This window comes from Cryptosporidium bovis (genome assembly GCF_009768925.1).
Source record: "Cryptosporidium bovis isolate 45015 chromosome Unknown contig_37, whole genome shotgun sequence".
Taxonomy (NCBI): domain Eukaryota; phylum Apicomplexa; class Conoidasida; order Eucoccidiorida; family Cryptosporidiidae; genus Cryptosporidium; species Cryptosporidium bovis.
The window spans coordinates 1-18,461 of record NW_027125001.1 but is presented as its reverse complement, the minus strand read 5'-3'; the positions used below and the strand labels follow the sequence as shown (position 1 = coordinate 18,461).

Sequence of the window (18,461 nt, the reverse complement as noted above, 5' to 3'; positions counted from 1 at the left end):
AGTCACAAGTAAAATAAACTAAAGTGTACAGGAGAGTTCGTTCTGTTTAGTACCTCTGGCCACTGTGACATTAATATCGCAAACACAATCATTATATGTAAATGCATGTACATGCAAAAATTGTAAAAAAATAGTACCTACCCACAAAATAATAGTATGTTGTAAAAGTATGACTATTTTGTACAGGAACCCATAAATTTATAAATAGAAGTTTTAAATTCCAAATCATTGGCTTCTTCTATGAAAGTTTCGAGGGAATAAGGAATGCTTTGAATAGTGTATTCTTCGAAAACACAATCCCAAAGGATGAGTCCAGTTTCACTTGCCATGTGAAAAAAATGCTCACCAGTGTTTTTATCATCGTAATTTTTAAGCATTTCGGATATGACTCCAGGATTCATTTTAGATTGTCCAATCTCAAATAATATGCCAATCATCAGTCTGACCTGATGCCACAAAAAAGCAGATCCTTTAATAGTGGCAATTGCGTATTTACTTTCTTCTTGGTTTGGGATTTGTATTTCAAATTCGTAAATTGTTCTCGTATATGTTTTATGCTTCCCATTTTTCAAATCCATCTTACAAAATCTTCTATAGTCGTGGGTGCCTATGAATTGTTTAGCAGCCTTATTCATAATATCAACTCCTTCTGGAGTTATAAAGGGAAATTTTGGATTCCTTTGTTTATAATACGAAAGTGGAAAGAAATATTTGTATATTCTATAAGAACAGTCGAATCTGGCACTGAAGTTGTTCCTTACCTGACAAAACCCCAAAATCCTGATATCCCACGGGAGTACTCCATTTAACATATTAGTGTAGTTGTACGGCTCCAAATCCTTGCTCCTTGTCCTTAAGTTTACAGATATATAGTTACCTGTTGAATGGACGCCTCTATCGGTTCTTCCACAACGGACCAATTCACAAGATTCTAAATCCCTGATAAGTTTGAGCTGGAGAAGAGATTTGTATATTTCACCCTCTATTGTTGGAAACTCATCATCCTTTTGATAAGCTACTCCCTTTTTGAATAAAAAAAGTTTAGCATGAAAACATAAAGAGAAAATAGAAATAAGCAAGAAAAAAGTGTATATGAGATTTTAGCGAGAGATTTATTCAAAGTTGATATTACATTTAATAATTCAAAATGCTTCTTAAACTTACAAAGTAATTAGTTCCTATGTAAGATACTTTTAGTAAAAAGCGAGAAATACTGACCTTTGACCAGTCCAGTTCAGACTTCTCTCTCTCTTTCCTCATATTCTTAAAAGTCTCCATCTCTATTCGATTTAATTTAGCAATCAAATTTTGCCATTCCAAGTCAGAGATGCCTATTTAATAAAAATATCAGAAGCCGCTTGGCGCCGATGACAAAAGTAGTTACTTGAAAAACAAAAGATCTTAAATTTCAGAAGAATGGTATTTTAAAGAAAAATGATACATTCATACACTTTATTCCTTGAATTAATATGTGAATACTTACTTTTGTGAACATATATTTAAAATTATAGCACACATTGAGAACACTTAGTCTTATTTAAGTCTGTTAATTTTTACATTGTTAATGTAATTTCGATCGTTGCTTTCATCTGAAACAAAAGAAATATAGGCTACCAAAAACGAAGCAATAATAAAAATGATATATAACAAAGAAGATGATGTAAAGAAAATAACTGATACAAATAAGATTGTTGGAATTATGATAATTGTGTGAAGAATTTGTTTGAATTTAAGTGAAATATTTCCAAAATAAAGTGAATCAATGAATGTTTGAGTGTATGGTACGTAGCAAGTATCCTGGTTGATTATCTGAATTTTTCTTTGAGTAAGAGGGAGGTGAGACTCCGATTTTACATACAAATATTCATCTTTAATATCTAAAGCCCATATAAACTTTAAAAATGAGACAATAACAATAAGAGTGATAAATCCATACAGGGTTGATGCACCTGCAGCAAAGTGTTGTTGATCTACAAACAAAGTAAGAATTGAACAAAAAATAACCACTCCAAGAGAAATAAGGGTCTCTTGGGAAAAATACATATTTCGGTGCTGTAAATTGTATGTTTTTAACCATTTGTTAATAATAAATTGAGAAACTGAACTAACATCAAAGGTTATGCATCCAATGGAAGAAATACAGGCCGATATTGTAACTAGACTGGAAAGTAAATTACCACCAACCAGAAATCCAGATAGAGTGAAAAAATTACCCAATTCGAAGGAATGATTATCTTTGTTGAAGTGATTCAATATACAACATCCACACCAAAGAGGTATAATATAAATAAATGAAACAAGAATTACATTCAAAATTAACGGCAATTTGAGCCTGATGTTGTCATTCACTATCCCACCTTCACTGTTGGAATTCCTTGAAAAAAGATTTTCGTATCCACAATTAAGCCACATAACATATTGAAGACCTATTATCCAATTGACTTTATCGGGTTCTAATTTATCTATATGTAACCAAGAATTAATTGGTATTTTAGTGAATGTAAAAATAACCAAAATTAACAAAGGAAAAATAACTATTATAAACATTATTTTCGTATAGTCTTCAAACTGTGAAAGTGAGAGAGAAATTGCTATTATTAAGGCAAAAACAGTTAGAGAAATTATTATCTGCGATCCCTGTGAAAGTAATCCATTTTTCATTGACCCAAGGAATGAATTAATGTAGGCTGAAGCAATTCCAACAAATGATAAAAGCATCCCTATTTCCATGAACATGTAAAGTACGTCAACGAAGTGGCCTGAAAATGGTCCCAACATCACTCTACACCAATCTTTAGGTCCAGAATTTCCTGGAAATGAGTTGCACATTAAGTCGTATGTTAATATCAGGGGTATCGCATACAATATGCAAATTGATATTTGGATATATGTGAAGTTCCTGACTCCTATTACCGGAAGTACAACTTCTGACCCATATGAACCTCCACTAACTGTGAAAAATGAAACGAATACTAATGAACTCAAGGAATAATTTTCTTTCTCCTTCAAGTTCTTCATCTTTTAGTTAAACTGCTCTAAACATTATACTACCTTTAAGCAGTAATTTTATTTTTAATCTTTCAATTTTTATTTATTTTTTAAATCTATTTATTTAAATGTCCGAAATACATATATAAAACACTCAATTAATAGACTGGTGTTTCACACTATACCAACCACTCGTCTATCTTTGGCCAGTTGGCCTGAGTCTTTATGCAATATACATTTGACTACTGAATTGATTGAGAAATCTTTTTCTCAAATTTATCTTGCACTTTGCTCATACTCGGACACACATCTTATTATACATGTGCACTGGCGGTCAATAAATGGCGCTTCATATAATATATATCCTTGCCTACTCTGTTTGGGTTTGCCATACTAAACACTGAGTGGAATTTGGGACTAATATACAAGAAAAGGAGAGACAGTGGAAAAGGAATACATGAGAAAGGTCGGAAGGGGCAAAGTATTTGAGGGGGGGGGGTTGGAGGTTTACACTTGGTACGCGTAACTAGATAGGGAACAGGTTGAAAACAATCACAATATAGGAAAAGTTGAACAGTTATTAACTCATACCCAAATAGTATATTTGTTTGTACTGACAAAAATAAGCATAATAATGTTTAATACGCAGGGTATACGTAAGAGGAATCTTAATATAAGTAATACTTAGATTGTGGCCTATGGAAAAAAGTCGGTGAATTACTGCACTAATCACTTTAAGATAGCATTTACAACAGAAGGAACGGAAAGAGTTTTGAGATTGAAGTATTTTTGTCCAGTGCCCACAAAAATTACGGGTTGGCCCGTTGTGTAAACCATTGAAAGAGCGGCTCCCACCTTGTCGTCAACAGTGTCAAATTTTGTTAATAGAATTCCATCTACAGGTCTGTCTGCAAATTCAACAAGGAATTTATTAAAAACTTGCAACTGATGTACGGCATCGTTTCCAACAAGAGCCTCTCCTACAAATAGTACGAGATTTGGAGCATTAACTTGGACAAGTTTTGCGAGAGACTTCATCAATGGAGTATTATCCTGCATCCTACCAGCAGTATCAATAAGCACAACATCATAGTTATTTTCTTTAGCATATGAAATTGCATCTTTGGCAATTAAAGCTGCATCTTTTCCATATCCCTTTTCATAAAGATGTACTCCAAGACAATTTGCATGCGTTCTAAGTTGTTCAATTGCTCCCGCTCTAAATGTATCACATGCAACAATCATGACATTTAAATTTTTCTTATTTTTTAGGTAATAACAAACTTTAGCCAAGTTAGTAGATTTACCAACACCGTTTACTCCAAGAAACACAATTGAATACATTTGTCCGTGTTTTTTTGCATTTTGTACTTCTGAAAGAATATCTATCGGCTTTTTTGGAGAAAGTATTCTTGTAATGGCGTCTTTGAGATTATTGTGAAGAATAGTATCTAATCTAGAATAGTTAACTTTTGGTTTCGTTCCAATCGTTGCTTTCGAGATAGAGTCTATAATATCATTAGCGATTTCGGAAGCAACATTCTTTTCAACAAGCTTTGTCCTGAGTTTTTGAAGTGGCTCCTGGATCATTTCTTCTGTGATTACGCAATTACTATCTAAGAGTCCAAAATGCTTACTTAATAGTCCGCTCCAATAGGAGGTAACTTTGCTGTTTTCCACACAATCATCATCAATCTCTGAGATTTCATCGGGTTCCTCATCATCTTGCTCAGAAATGTAAAGATTCTTTTCAGTACTGCTATTTGCTACATTATCACAAGATTTTTTAGAGAAATCAAGCTCCTCCATTGCCCTTTTAGTAACCTTCTGGCTGCCCCAACGCCTTGCTCCTTTCTTCTGCTTGCTGTTGGTTGAGGGAAAAGAATCAAATCCACTAGTGTTTAAATCATCAGACAAATCTAGTTTCTTTTCATCCATGTAATTGTCAGCATTTGAGGAACCACGTGTCATGTATTTCTCGTCACAAAAGCCTATAAGTTCCAAGAACTGAATTTCGAAATCTTTAAAGAAACGGGGATCGTCTATAGCTTCAGGAAAATTGGAAATAAGCGATACAACCTTCTTTCTTGTTAAGCATAACAACGAATTTGAGTATTGACCTGAAGAAAACATTTCAAATGCTTGCTGATATATGGCCGCTAAAACCATATCGTGTTCGTTCATTGTTATCCAATCCACTCTGTAAACATCGTGGTCATAGTGCTTTTGCGAAAGTTTTTCTTCCAGGAAAATGTTCTCTACCAGACCCTTAATTACATCCTTCAGAGAATAGTTTTTTGGTTGAGGCGCGTCCTCATTGTAGTATGACCAGAGAATAAGTCCGTATTTATTGAAGATGAAGAATCCGTCTATCATCTCCAAACGGCTTCTTCTTTATAGCCTTGCAAATTGCTGATAATGTCTATTATTATTTAAAGCAATAAACCTTAATTTGTTATATAACCATATTTTTGCTTTGGGTATGCTTTTACGTTACACTCTTATTAGTTGGCGCCAAACTACCCCACCATAATAATGAAATATATCCGAATGGTTTAAACGCCAGTCCACTCAACATAAATAATAAATAAAAAGGAACTGAGGTGTGATATCTAATGGCAAAAGTTGGATAGAAAACGTGAAAGTATAAATACAAAGCTATTTGGGCAGATTTATACCTTTTCTTTTTCCAATTCGAAACCAAGGGAATTCTTTTTTCATTGGTTGTGATTGCACATATTTTCGGTATATTTGGTGTAACATTTGACCATAACTTTGACTTCTGTTTGTAATAAAGGAAATCAAATTTTTCACTGAATAGAATACTACGATTTATAACTTTAAAATGTTTAGAAATAGCGAAGCTGCTGGTTTCGAGATCGCAAATATTTTTGAGAGATCAGAAATACTTAGGAATAGATATCACTTTAAATGTGAAAAAACAAAACTTACGTATTGTACATGTTTAGAGGGAGAAAAAAGCTTTTATTTCTCCGGTGATAGACAATTAAAGTCGATGTACAATGATATTTTACATGGACAATCTACTAATATTCCTGCACTATTGAAACTTCTTTCCGAAGGATCTAGAATGAAAAACGAACTAAGGATTAGGATGTTGAGATCAGTAGAAGAAACCGTAATTCGTGAGAGGGAAGAATTCAATAGAGAATTTGAGAAGAAACAGGCAGAGGAAAGGAAAATAAGAGAAAGGTTAGAAGAACTTAGGAAGGAGAGAATTTTGAATAGGTACAAATTGGTTTCTCTTGTCTACCAGAGTCCCAGTAGCAATTATAATAATAACAATGATAGTAATACGGTAGGAGTAAATGTAGAGACCGGTAATAAATTAAAATGCGAGTCTTCAGAATGCTTGTATAAAAAAGGTAAAAGAAGGAGAGCAAAAGGAGATGATTCGAATAGAGAAGAGATAAGTATGAATACGAGAGCGAGAGGAAAAGCAAGAATGGCAGAAGTTCTTGAGGAAAGCTGTGATCAATACAGTGAAGATGGAGAGGAAGTAAGTGGTGAGGAAAATGAACAAATTAGAGAATTTTTTGAATGCAATAGTTGTAAAAAAACTTATCATTCAACTTGTTGTCATTCAGAGATATCCTTGAGAGTAAAACATAGTTTTCCGTGGAAATGTTCTGAATGTAGCAGTTGTACAGTTTGTGGTGAAAATAATAAAAAAAACCTTCAAGTTCTTTGTAATATATGTAGCAGACCTTTCCATATTGCATGTTTAAACCCAAAACTTTCTAGAGTTCCAAAGGGGATCTGGATCTGCAATGATTGTAATATCTGTTCAAGATGTCACAATGTCATTGATTTTCCTATTTCCAATGGTAAAATATGTTTAGATGACATTCCTGAAGGTTTTGAGTTTATAGACACAAAGTTTGGCACTAGAATATGCATAAATTGTGATATTATTATGAATAACAATTTGGACTACAATATAAAGGATATTGAGGGGAATAGCGACCTTATTTGTAACGTATGCAATGAAATTCTAGGTAACAGAGGAAATAGGATATGTTCACTTTGTAGATTTGCTGTTCATGACAATTGCTTCCACAAACAAATCTGCAAATTATGTTTGGAACAGAAATCTTAAGAATGTCACTCGGATTTTCTACAGTGTAACAGAAAAAGTAAGGTCGGGACAATTGAATTTTATTCCCACTTCTTTGAATGCCGTCTATTGCAGCTTCAATTTACCAAGCTAATAATAGTCTGTAAATGCGATTTAGGTATATGCAGCAATTAGGAATATATAACATGTCTTTATTTCCGACATAACTTGAGTTTTTTGTTTCAGATTCAATAGTTATAAGATATTTTTCAAGAAAGCAATACTTGGAATTAACATTAATGAAGAAGATTTTGCATAAATGGAAGAATATTAGGCTTTATTCATAATAATTAAGTCTCTTAATTAAGATGCCTGAATCAATTATTCACTTAGAATATAAATGCATTAAGATAACCTTTGTCACATTTGTATCTAAATACATGTGTGCTTATTCAAATATATTAATCAAATGTAAAATGACATATTTTATTTTTCTCTTTGTTTGTTCCAAGATTCAATCATCATTCTTCTTTCTTCTGAAGATTGTCTCTGTGTTTTTCTTGGTCTGGAATAGATGTCATCACTGTTCCTCTCTTTATAGTGGCAATCGTCCCTTCGATAACCATGTTTTTTATGGTCTCTCACACTTTCAACACCAAATCCTAAACTGTCTTCACCTCTATACCCCTCTCTTTTTGGAAGATATTCGGGATACTTAGAGTACATTTCACTGAAAAATTTGTCTTTAACACATCTTGGAACGTGTTTAATATGCATAAAATTACAATAACCACCTCTATTGCAACATCCGTCAATGTACTGTCTACATTTTGCCTCCTTAAAATCACTTACGGGTGAGAGTTCTGCTTTTACTTGTTTTCCCATATAGCCTTTGTTTCTTAAATTAATCAATGCAGACCTAGCATACTCCTCGCTTGAATATCTGACGTAAACATTGCCCATCATATGATCACCTATATTGTCACATATCAAGAGCTCACAAATCTCTCCGTATTTCGACAGTTCACTAAACATTTCTCCATAAAACGTCTCTACTTTATCTGATTCCTCATCTGCCAGTTTGTCATTCACCTCTTGACCTTCTGCTATTGCAAGAGCTACTGGACTATTTTCATATATATGTCTTATGATCAAAGTTGGACTACTTGAAGGTTTGTAATGATTTCTGCTACATTGATCTCCATGACGACAAGCTCCTATTTTCCAATAAAAAGGGCAATTTACACGATCTTCTTCTGTACCTATTATCCTGGCTAAATGTTCTGCCATTTATAAATGTATTTCCGTTCCAGCAGTGTAATGTATCGGGGAAATACGGAGAAAAATGAGCTTGTATTTGCAGCTATACATATAAACATAAATAATTAATTGATTGTGTGTAAAAACACCTTATAAAGTAAACAATTGTTTATGTTCTATCAATATTCATCTATTGTTTCTATTTGCATTCGTTTTAAAGTCAACCTAAATGACCCGCCCTCGGTATTTCTATGTTATTTAACATTTACTGGCGACAGTACAGCAATTTAATTGAAATATAGTTTTTTTATTTTGCAATTCCTAATTAGTTAAATGTAAGAAGCAAATTGATAACTCATTCATTTATCTTTTCTACTAAGATCTGTCGTTCTATTCTCTCCACCTTTTTTCTCTCTATGAGGTCCTACCAATTTTTTAATGCTGTAACGCAAATGTTCTACTTGCATCCGATCTTTCACAATAAAGTGAGCAAAAACAGAAACACAGAGCATGAATCTCTTCTATTTAAATTTGCGTCCCATACGCATGTATCGAGGGGGTGTGACAATGAAGATAAAGTGCAGGACAGTACCTTTATTTGTGTTTAAACGAAGGTAATAACACACCATTGTAAATGGTGACATCCAAGGATGAACAGTAACAAGGAAACTAGTCAATAGGGCATCAAATTTGAGGCGAATCCTCCACCCCCCCCAGAATTAGCACCTCTACAGATAAACGAGACGAAACAAAGTACTCAATATGATGATTAGTAGTAAATAGGAAAACCCTGAGGGTAAACTCAAAAAATTGATCGGTAATAACTGCAGGAATGAACATGTAACCGAGTTATGCAAAAAGGAAGAACCCCTTGCAGTGAAAAAACAATTGAGGGGAACACTTGCGAAGAAACATACATACATATGAAAAGCTAGGGTGGATTTTACAACAGTGGCACGCCCCTCTCCTTAATTTATCATATTGAATAAAAGAAATATAGTTTATTTTTACAGCAAAATACACTCAAACCTTAATAATAATTCCAAATACAAAACAAATAACCTTGTTATTAAATTAACGAATATTCAACAGTACAATTGCGGCCGCTCGAATTTTACTCCCGCCTAAACACAGTGGCTCAGTCCACAACTTATTGGTTGGAGACACGAGCCAACGCATACACTATATTTTGTACTCCACATGAAAGTGTGGAAAAAATAAAAATTTTCCCTTAAGGTAAGAAAAAGAGAGGATATCAGGGAATCAGTTGAGCGCAGTCTGCTTTGAACTACATTCAACAGTAAATAAGTAATAAAACTTAAATAAGATAAAAGATGTCTGGACGTGGAAAAGGAGGTAAGGGTTTGGGAAAGGGAGGTGCTAAACGTCACCGCAAGGTTCTCCGTGATAACATCCAAGGTATCACAAAACCAGCTATCCGTCGTCTCGCAAGAAGAGGTGGTGTTAAACGTATCTCCGCATTGATCTATGAAGAAGTACGTGGAGTATTGAAGGCTTTCCTCGAAACCGTTATCAAGGATGCTGTTACCTACACTGAGTATGCCAGACGTAAGACAGTCACAGCCATGGATGTAGTTCATGCTCTCAAGAGACAAGGAAAGACTTTGTACGGTTTTGGTGGTTAAAATATTTCCTATATTATGCGCCTATACCATCGCAAAGTAGTAACAAAGGGAGTTTTTAATGGCGTTCGCATGTATATAACATATTCTTTCCAACCATATTAGGGAGATGGATTGATGGTTGCTTTTTGACAGAGTGATCAACAGGCCATTGTATCTTAGACAGGCGTTACTAGACGCCACAACTTGTTCATTTCTTGTTTTGGACGGGGGCACCCGTGATTGTACGAGGATAGGTTGGTGGTTTACCTGCCGAGCTTAGGGTATCTAGATGTCGTAGCTACCTATTTCAAATTAAGTATTGCTCTTTAGTCGTTTTCTCGGGTTTGTTTGGGTTCGGATTTTTTGGGAGAAAATGGGGAGTGGCAGTTAAGAGAAATTAGTGAGCTAGAACGAATTGCCTCTATCAACTAGGAGTGGGCCTCTTTGGTATCCATGTGGTGGATAGAAAGAGGGGGAATACCAAGCAACTTTGAGTTTGTATCCGAAATAAATAAAATAAATCATTGAAACGAAAATTCCAATGAGAATGGAGGTTGTCCAGTACGGAACTTTTTTATTGAATATTGAAAGTTTTCCATGTAATATGAAGATAGCAATAAAAAGTGTTAATGAGGAAGCAGTCATGAGCACAGACATGAGTAACCCTTCATGAAGATTTTGTATTCTTGGATTTCTTGCAAAAAAGTCACCAGATTGTAGTCTGCCATGTTGAATGCTATAAACAAGTCCGGACATTGAAAATGAGCAAACAACTACTGCTAAAATCATAATGACGAATGGCTTATTTATAACCATTGATAGTAAAAGATACAATATCGATAAAGTAGTTATCACAAAAAACAAAAAAGTAACTACTCTTTTGACTTTTTCTCGCGGACTTAATATAATTTCATAACCATTACCAGATCTTGAATTAACAAAATTAATAATGGCTCTAGGTGACAAATCTTTCTGTTCAGGAATTCTCCATTGATTTTCTCTTTTAAAATGCAATGAATTAGATGAAAATTCCTTTTCTGAGTCAATATATATAATTGCTGGGAGGAATCTAAGTCTGTGAATGCTAACCACATTTTCCACCTTATCTACATATACAAATCCAAAGAATATGTTTGGTTTCGAACCCATTTGATTATAATAATTAGAAGCAACTACCTCAAAACTTGAGGTTGATTTGTAGCAAGTTGGGCACGCACGAGGAGTTCCTGTAAATAATACAACTAAATCATATTCTCTTTTGTCTGATAGAACATAGTGTTGATATCCTGTAAAATTGAATGTAATTATTCCATCTTTACTTTCATTCTTAAGTCTCAGTAGTTCTTGGTACCTATCTCCAAAAGCAAGAGAAAAAACACTTTGAAACAATATAATAAGAAACAAAAGCTTCATTCTTACTTTGGTTTGTTCACCAAGACTAAATAACATGACTTCCCTCTTCTAAAAATGAATAATTTTTGTATTTCTATATTATATTTGGAGAGAAAATAAGTCTAAAATCACGTATATCTCTACAAAAGATATATATTTTCGTGTATAGTATATGTTTTTTTTGTTATTTTTACATACATACAGATATCTTAGAACTAATGAGAATTTTTAACCTTCTCAACTTCAAGTTTACTACTAATTATAATTAACTTGAATAGAGACACCCTGTTGTGGCGGTTTTGGTTTCCATGCATTTCTTGTTGCTGTGAGAAAATGTCAAGTAATAAAAATTTAAACATAGGTAGGCATAATATAATTATGCTTTTTAATTTGTTTTATTCTGAAATTAATATATAACAATTTATAATTTCCAGATTAAAATACCTATTTTTCACACTCAGTAAAAATGGACCAAGTAAGGCAGCCCCCACTCATAATCGCTTTTTCATTGTTAATGGTACACCAAGGAAAACAAGAGTGATAAATTTTTCACAGTTTTATTTATGCGCTTTATTTCATTCTCAGGTACATCAGACATTTTGAATCTGCGATTTTTCCTACTTTTTTCCCACATTTCAGTCAATGTTTAAGGTAACGTATTTGAGCGCCACTTTTTCTGATTATTGCATGTACAATTAATAGTAAAAGTGTTGCGAAGATAAACAAATAAAAGGAATAAAGATATTATTAAACACATTTTATGGTATTATTGTAAATAAAAAATTGTAGGCTTATATTAGTCCATTTTTAGTTTGATATGTTTGCTGTAATCTTACAGTATATATTTTGTGTAATGGTTTTAAGACGTAACGCAAAAGTGTGAAGTCAATGTTAATTAATAAAAAGGTAATGGTGGGAAATTGAGATGATAATAGGGAAAAAATACACAAAGCAAAAATTAATGTAGGTATTTAGGGGTCTTACACTTATTTGTACATTGCTTCAACTACTTTTCTTTTCTTATCAAGGGACTGTATGAAATCTGGAAATTCGGAAGAGATTCCAATATGGTGGCGTTCAGATTCATCTTCCAGGAACATAAAGAGAAACAATAATGATGGGAAACAATCAGAGAATTTATCCAAACTTAGCTCGAGAAATTTGTCGACAAGAACAATAAAAAAATGGTTTTCGGAAAATCAAATAGATAACAAGCCATTAATTATGTCAGAACAGAAAAAAGGCTTAAAGTATAATTATCCAATAAAAAAACTTGATTTGGATAAGTTGAATGTTACCTCTCAAATTAATGAACGCAACAACATCAAATTAATATCAGATACAATTAATTCAAAGAATGTATGCAAACCTTGTTTTTCATCCTCAAATGAGGATAAGTCTATATACCAAGAATCATCCTCAGTGGAACGCTCTTTTTTCTCAAGTTGTAGTTATTCCTCAAAGTCAATACCAATACCTTTGTTTACTATATCTTTACCTTCTTCAAACTCGTCACAAACATCTTTTTTATCATCATCCTCTTCCTCATCATCTTCTTTATACTCTTCCTCTTGTTCATGTTCATCATATTGCTCGTGTTTCAATTCCTCAACTTCATTCGTGGACACTTTATCATCGAGTTTGTCTTATAGATCACAAAATATGAGGGAGGAAGACAAAAGAGCCTATAGGAAAGGCAACAAAAAAACTAATGAATTGTCGAAACTGGGAACTGTGGGACCAGTTGATTCAAAACTAAAAGGTGCAATCAATTCTGTAAATAATGGGATACTCAGCATTCAAAAGCTTCCTACTATTAAAGATGTCCCACTAAATCCTTATTTTTGCGTCGATGAGTTAAACGAAATGAAGGTGATTCGGCCTGAAAATGTAAATGAGACAGAAAGTAATGTGTTGGAGGATTACAAAAAGGAAAGCATTGAACAAGAATACAAACCTGAGGGAAAGAAGGAGTATTTGGAGAGAATAAACAAACTTTACGGTTGGGATGAGTTAAAACAAGTAATGTATAATAGCGTTACTATTGAGCAGGAAAACGTGGTACTTTCATTTTGTATTTATCACATAGAGTTAATAGTAAACAAGTACGAAGACATGAAAGAGAAAAAAATATTAAAAATTTCACCAAGAATCACGATAAGTATTAAAAGTGGTTCCCTTTCTAATCAATCAGTTCAAAATTACTCAAAAATAACATTTATGTCGAATGATAAAAGATATTATTGGGGTGAGAATGAAGACCATAATTTAAATAAAAAGTCAACTCAGAATATACAATTCATGATTCAAACTATTCAACTTAAGGATATTTGTAGCTATTTTTCGGTGATGGTAGAAGGAGTAGAGTTGGGTGAAGAGTACCTTGAAAAAAGTGAGCTTGATTCAGTTTTTCTAGGAGTAACCTTTTGTCCCTTGCCCCAGAAAAATGATCATTGGAATATAACATTACCAATATATTCAGCTAAAAGAGAGAAAAATTCTTATTTAGATACCAAAAATGAATTATTAGTTAAATATGATTATCTTCCAAAAGATTGTGAAAAGGTTGGATTTCTGAGTTTTAAGATATTTAGAGGAAAACTAAATGATATTAATTTGATAAACGCATTTACAGAGCAAGATGAAGATAATAACAAGGAAAATAAAGATGAAAGCAGAATAAAGTCTGAAATTGATACTGCAAAAAAGGAAATTAAGAATGTAGGGAGTTTTTCGAGAACAGTGGTAAGTGGAGAAGTCCACTATAGTATATGTTCTTTTAGTACATCTGACAGCAATCCAGTAAGCAGTAGGGAAAAGGAACTACAATTGAGAGAAAGGGAAATTAACCTGAAGGAAAAAGAGTTAGAATTAAAAATAAAGGCACTTGAAATGGAAAATTTCGAACAAAATTTTAAGATTGAGAATAAGTTACAAGTGAAAAAAGACAATTTAGGTGTGATAAATAAAAATGTTAAAAGTCAAAGAATATTGCATAATCATTTATTTTGCGAGAAAAAGCTAAATAGGTACTTCAAAGTTAATAAGAAGGCAAGAGTTGTAAGTTCAAAAGAAAATGTTAGGATTTTGCCATTAAATAACAGAAAAAAAGGAAAAGGACAACTAAATATGAATGTTAACATCTTAGATGTAGAAAATAAAAAGGAAAAAGTGAATAGTAAATCACTAAACAAACATTGTAGAAAAAGTAAATCAACAAGTGAAAAAAACACGAGAGGAAACATGAATATTGATAAACAAATACTATTATCACCAATTAATAATATCACTCCAGTTCACCTTCCAATATTAATAAACCAAGGAGTACCTGTTTCAACACAAACAATAGGAAAAAGTACAGGTGACGGGTACTTAATGTATTACAATCCAACAACACTTTATATAAACAATCGGGAAAATGTTGAGACTAGTGTTAATACGAGCAATGTAGGAAAAGAAATAAATTACATAAAACAAATAGGTACAGGAGAAGAAATAAGTGGAACAATGAAACCTATAATTATACCTATAAGAAACGAATGCAATTTTGAAAATAAAATAAGTGATATTTATAGTAGAGATAGGGTTGGTGTGTGTAATAGCGCAAATATATCTAAAAAAGTAGAAAATGATTCAGAAAGCAACACAAATATAAACAAGTTTCTAAAGTTGGGCTTAGAAGTCATATCTATAGATTCGGATATAATCAGATATGACTCGGGAAAATGTAGTAATTTAAACTGCAGGAGTAATGATAACAAAATACATTATTCACATTGCGAGTATACAAATATGGAGATAGATTACTGGAGTATATGTGAAGACTGTCAAATAAAAATGTTCCCAACCTTATATAATTTAAGTGAGGATCCGCCAAAATTTATTGAGTTTTTTTTCGACACGTCAATACCATTATACTTTCCATCCAAGAAATCTATATGGCCAACTTCTCTTCATTTTCTTCTTTCTCAATTCACTTCTGACTGTGAGAAGGTTAGAAAATGCAGAACATACGAAGACCTTGTGCAACTAACAAGGTCAATGAAACCCTCTTTAAACAATGACATTTTCCCTAATATAGTTAAGATAATAATGGTTATGAAAGTTTTTCAACATCCAGCTCTGCAAAAATTACTCTTATCACTCACCAAGAAAGAATTTTTCATGATAAAGAGTTATTGGATAAAAAATGATTACATATTAAACATATTTAGTTCTAAATCATTTGGAGCCAACATTGGGGTATTGCTTTCAGAGACACTTGAAAATTTGAAGGTGTATATTCAATTAAAACAAAGGTGACTTTAAACGTAATGGAAGAAAAGAGAAAGGGAATTTGGAACGGTGGAGGAGAGTGGGAGACAGTAAACACACAGAACGGCTTAATATATGTAAAACAAAAAATTCGCTGTTATTTCCAATCTATATCCGAAATCCCCAAACGTGAGTTTTCACTTGTTTGCACTGGTCAAAAATAACAAACAAATTTACCGCCTAACAGCGGCACATTTATTTTTTTGGTAGATTTATAATTTTTGAAATAAAAGAATTTACAACTTGAATATTTTTTTTTGTTTCCAGGATTTCACAAGGAAAATAACTTCAAGTTATTTTTCAAATTTGGAATAATTAAATAATCCACGTGTCCGCAGGTATTTGGGTGTTTAATTGGATTTATTTACAAGATTTGGTTCCCTTTGGGAGAGCGAGTTTCAGAGGCACGGGATTCAGGCAGGAGTCAGTGTATCTTTGGAGGATAAATTAAAATTTAAGAGATATATTTGTACTAGTACTCCTTGCCTGGTAGCGAAATATAGAGATAATATTGTAGATATTATTCTTATTACAAATAGGTGAAAACTACATGAAAAGTACGTATAGAAAGACAGGGTATTATTTCGGACATGTATATACGATATAGAAAATTTAAAGAATATTAAATCAACAGCAGTAGGCATTTATATGAAATATATTGATATAATATGAAAGGGAACGATGGTTCATCTACATTACAGTCGATAGGTGAGAATTCTCAATTTCCAAGTCTTAGAAATATTCGTCAAAGTAAAATATATGCAGAGAGTCCTGTATTTGGAAATAGTGGATTTAATACATTTAACAATTCGAATAATGTAAATAACGGGTGTTGTATATCTGCATCCAATTCGAAGTCGAGAGATGAAGATATGTTTAATAATTCTGGTTTGAATAAATTAACAGAAAAGTACTGGAGATCTTCAGCAGATATTTTGAATGATTTAGAATGTGGTATAGTATATCCTGATTGTTACACTACAAATTTTACAAGAGGTTCGTTTAGTTCAGCTTCTGTTTCATCAATCCATTGTACCCACCCATTTGGTTTATTTTCTGTTTCAATTCATCCAGTATTTACGAGAAAAAACGCATTGGCAATTTTTTATAGTTTCATACCTTATATTATTGGCTTAGTTTTGTTTGCATGGCTACTTATTGGTGACAGTTTTGTACCTGCATATGCGTTAATAATGATGTTAACTTCTTCAGCGTCTAGTGAATTCTTTTTAAAAAATATATTTAAAAGCCCAAGACCTCCTAATTCCGCTTGTGCTTCCTATGGTATGCCTTCAAGTCACTGCGTAACTTCTTATTCTATTCTCATTTGGCTTTTATTGGAGAATATAAACGCACTTGGATTGGTTTCGGGATTTTTTTCTAAACTTTCGATTATTATTATTACTGCTCCGGTCCCATGGGCCCGTTGGTACGTTGAAGACCACACAATACCTCAATGTATTTGGGGATGTGTTGTTGGAATATTGTTCGGTATTATCGCATTCATAATGCGTATACGTTTCTTTTACACGAATCTGATATTTTAGGTATGTTTTATTAAATATAGTATTTAAAAAAGAAAAAACCATGTCCTTTTTTTATTGCATTGCTACTTATTTTTCTGTTTATTTGACCTCTTCTTCATCTCTGGATTTCTTTAAATTTGTAGGTTATCTTCAGTTGACTTTTTTTTGGGCACCGGTGCCCCCTGTTAGGGCTGATAGTATAGTGGTACTACGTTTCGTTCGCATCGAAAAGATCACGGGTTCGATTCCCGTTCAGTCCACATTTTTGATTCATAAGTAAATTGATTTAAACCACGTTATTGCTACAAGCATTCAATTGATATTACTATTTTAACATGTTTTTGTCGTTTGATTTCATACTTTTATATCAGTGAAACAAAATATAATAAACTGAAGGGAAACATTATTTATGTTTGCGTATTTGATTTAGAACTAAGAAAATATTACCGGTAAATGTTTTTCTTAATGGTATTTCTCAGGTTATTTTTTTCTAAATTTTATCTTTAAAATTATAAACTTGCATGTAAATTACATGTAATTACAGTTTCAAAAAAAAACAAATAATAATAATTATACAGGATAACAAAGTAAATTTACGAATGTTAACATTTTTTTGTGAGCCTTTTTTATTAATTAATTAGTTAATTGAGATGCCTTCTTGTTATACTGAAATCGGAAATAATGTTTATTTAAATGAAGACGAAGATAGTGAATTAATGAAAATAATAGAATTCTCTGTAGATAATGGTAGTGACAATGAGATTAAAACAATAATTGATGATGAATCTAACACATCTTATATGAATGAATGTTTATTATTCAATACTTCAAGTGAAATAATTGAATGTAAATTAAACTCCAGTGATAATAACAAAAGGGTTAAATTACCTGGAGTGGTTTCAAACAAAGAATTTATTCAAAATATTCTAAGTGGATATAATAATGATGATAATAATGAATTTAATCCGAATAAAAGTAATGTTACATTTAATAATAATCCTAACAGTGACAGTAGAAACAACAATTTATTTTGTGAGGAAAGGTATGAATATAGTGAAAATACTAATGAATCGCACTTTGTAGAATCAATTGTTCTATTGGATGACAATTTGGATTTTAATTTTAATAAGGAAAATAATCGTAAACAAGTCAATAATATTCCTTCTTTTTCTACAGGTACTGGGAAAAAAGTTGTAATAAATGATGAAAGCATGAAGAAGGCAGGGAAATTAGTATTTGGAGAAGAACTTACTTTTGGTGATGATAATGGTGATAATG

At 32.4% G+C, this 18,461-nt stretch overlaps 10 protein-coding genes across 10 annotated transcripts; 5 read left to right on the top strand and 5 right to left on the bottom strand.

The window, feature by feature from the left end:
- Positions 1 to 173: 173 nt before the first annotated feature.
- Positions 174 to 1,278, bottom strand: FG379_002574 (Deg1p-like type II pseudouridylate synthase; the record flags this gene model as incomplete). The annotated part of the gene is made up of 2 exons (XM_067327904.1): positions 174 to 1,022; positions 1,219 to 1,278. The coding sequence occupies 2 exons, from the start codon at positions 1,276 to 1,278 to the stop codon at positions 174 to 176; spliced, it is 909 nt and encodes a 302-aa protein (XP_067185109.1).
- A 255-nt stretch (positions 1,279 to 1,533) lies between these two features.
- FG379_002588 (integral membrane amino acid permease) lies at positions 1,534 to 3,018 on the bottom strand (the record flags this gene model as incomplete). The annotated part of the gene is made up of 1 exon (XM_067327918.1): positions 1,534 to 3,018. The coding sequence occupies one exon, from the start codon at positions 3,016 to 3,018 to the stop codon at positions 1,534 to 1,536; it is 1,485 nt and encodes a 494-aa protein (XP_067185123.1).
- Positions 3,019 to 3,717: 699 nt separating this feature from the next.
- FG379_002587 (Srp101p signal recognition particle receptor alpha subunit) lies at positions 3,718 to 5,364 on the bottom strand (the record flags this gene model as incomplete). The annotated part of the gene is made up of 1 exon (XM_067327917.1): positions 3,718 to 5,364. The coding sequence occupies one exon, from the start codon at positions 5,362 to 5,364 to the stop codon at positions 3,718 to 3,720; it is 1,647 nt and encodes a 548-aa protein (XP_067185122.1).
- Positions 5,365 to 5,833: 469 nt separating this feature from the next.
- FG379_002586 (PHD domain protein) lies at positions 5,834 to 7,108 on the top strand (the record flags this gene model as incomplete). The annotated part of the gene is made up of 1 exon (XM_067327916.1): positions 5,834 to 7,108. One exon carries the CDS (start codon positions 5,834 to 5,836, stop codon positions 7,106 to 7,108), a length of 1,275 nt encoding a protein of 424 aa, XP_067185121.1.
- A 444-nt stretch (positions 7,109 to 7,552) lies between these two features.
- On the bottom strand, positions 7,553 to 8,356 carry FG379_002585 (U2 snRNP auxiliary factor; the record flags this gene model as incomplete). Its single annotated transcript, XM_067327915.1, has 1 exon — positions 7,553 to 8,356. One exon carries the CDS (start codon positions 8,354 to 8,356, stop codon positions 7,553 to 7,555), a length of 804 nt encoding a protein of 267 aa, XP_067185120.1.
- Positions 8,357 to 9,660: 1,304 nt separating this feature from the next.
- FG379_002584 (histone H4) lies at positions 9,661 to 9,972 on the top strand (the record flags this gene model as incomplete). Its single annotated transcript, XM_067327914.1, has 1 exon — positions 9,661 to 9,972. One exon carries the CDS (start codon positions 9,661 to 9,663, stop codon positions 9,970 to 9,972), a length of 312 nt encoding a protein of 103 aa, XP_067185119.1.
- Positions 9,973 to 10,356: 384 nt separating this feature from the next.
- Positions 10,357 to 11,400, bottom strand: FG379_002583 (uncharacterized protein; the record flags this gene model as incomplete). Its single annotated transcript, XM_067327913.1, has 1 exon — positions 10,357 to 11,400. One exon carries the CDS (start codon positions 11,398 to 11,400, stop codon positions 10,357 to 10,359), a length of 1,044 nt encoding a protein of 347 aa, XP_067185118.1.
- Positions 11,401 to 12,378: 978 nt separating this feature from the next.
- Positions 12,379 to 15,645, top strand: FG379_002582 (uncharacterized protein; the record flags this gene model as incomplete). The annotated part of the gene is made up of 1 exon (XM_067327912.1): positions 12,379 to 15,645. The coding sequence occupies one exon, from the start codon at positions 12,379 to 12,381 to the stop codon at positions 15,643 to 15,645; it is 3,267 nt and encodes a 1,088-aa protein (XP_067185117.1).
- Positions 15,646 to 16,325: 680 nt separating this feature from the next.
- FG379_002581 (5 transmembrane domain protein) lies at positions 16,326 to 17,204 on the top strand (the record flags this gene model as incomplete). Its single annotated transcript, XM_067327911.1, has 1 exon — positions 16,326 to 17,204. One exon carries the CDS (start codon positions 16,326 to 16,328, stop codon positions 17,202 to 17,204), a length of 879 nt encoding a protein of 292 aa, XP_067185116.1.
- Positions 17,205 to 17,833: 629 nt separating this feature from the next.
- Positions 17,834 to 18,452, top strand: FG379_002573 (uncharacterized protein; the record flags this gene model as incomplete). Its single annotated transcript, XM_067327903.1, has 1 exon — positions 17,834 to 18,452. A coding segment is annotated over one exon (619 nt), but the record flags the coding sequence as incomplete, so codon positions are not given.
- Between the last annotated feature and the right edge of the window lie 9 nt (positions 18,453 to 18,461).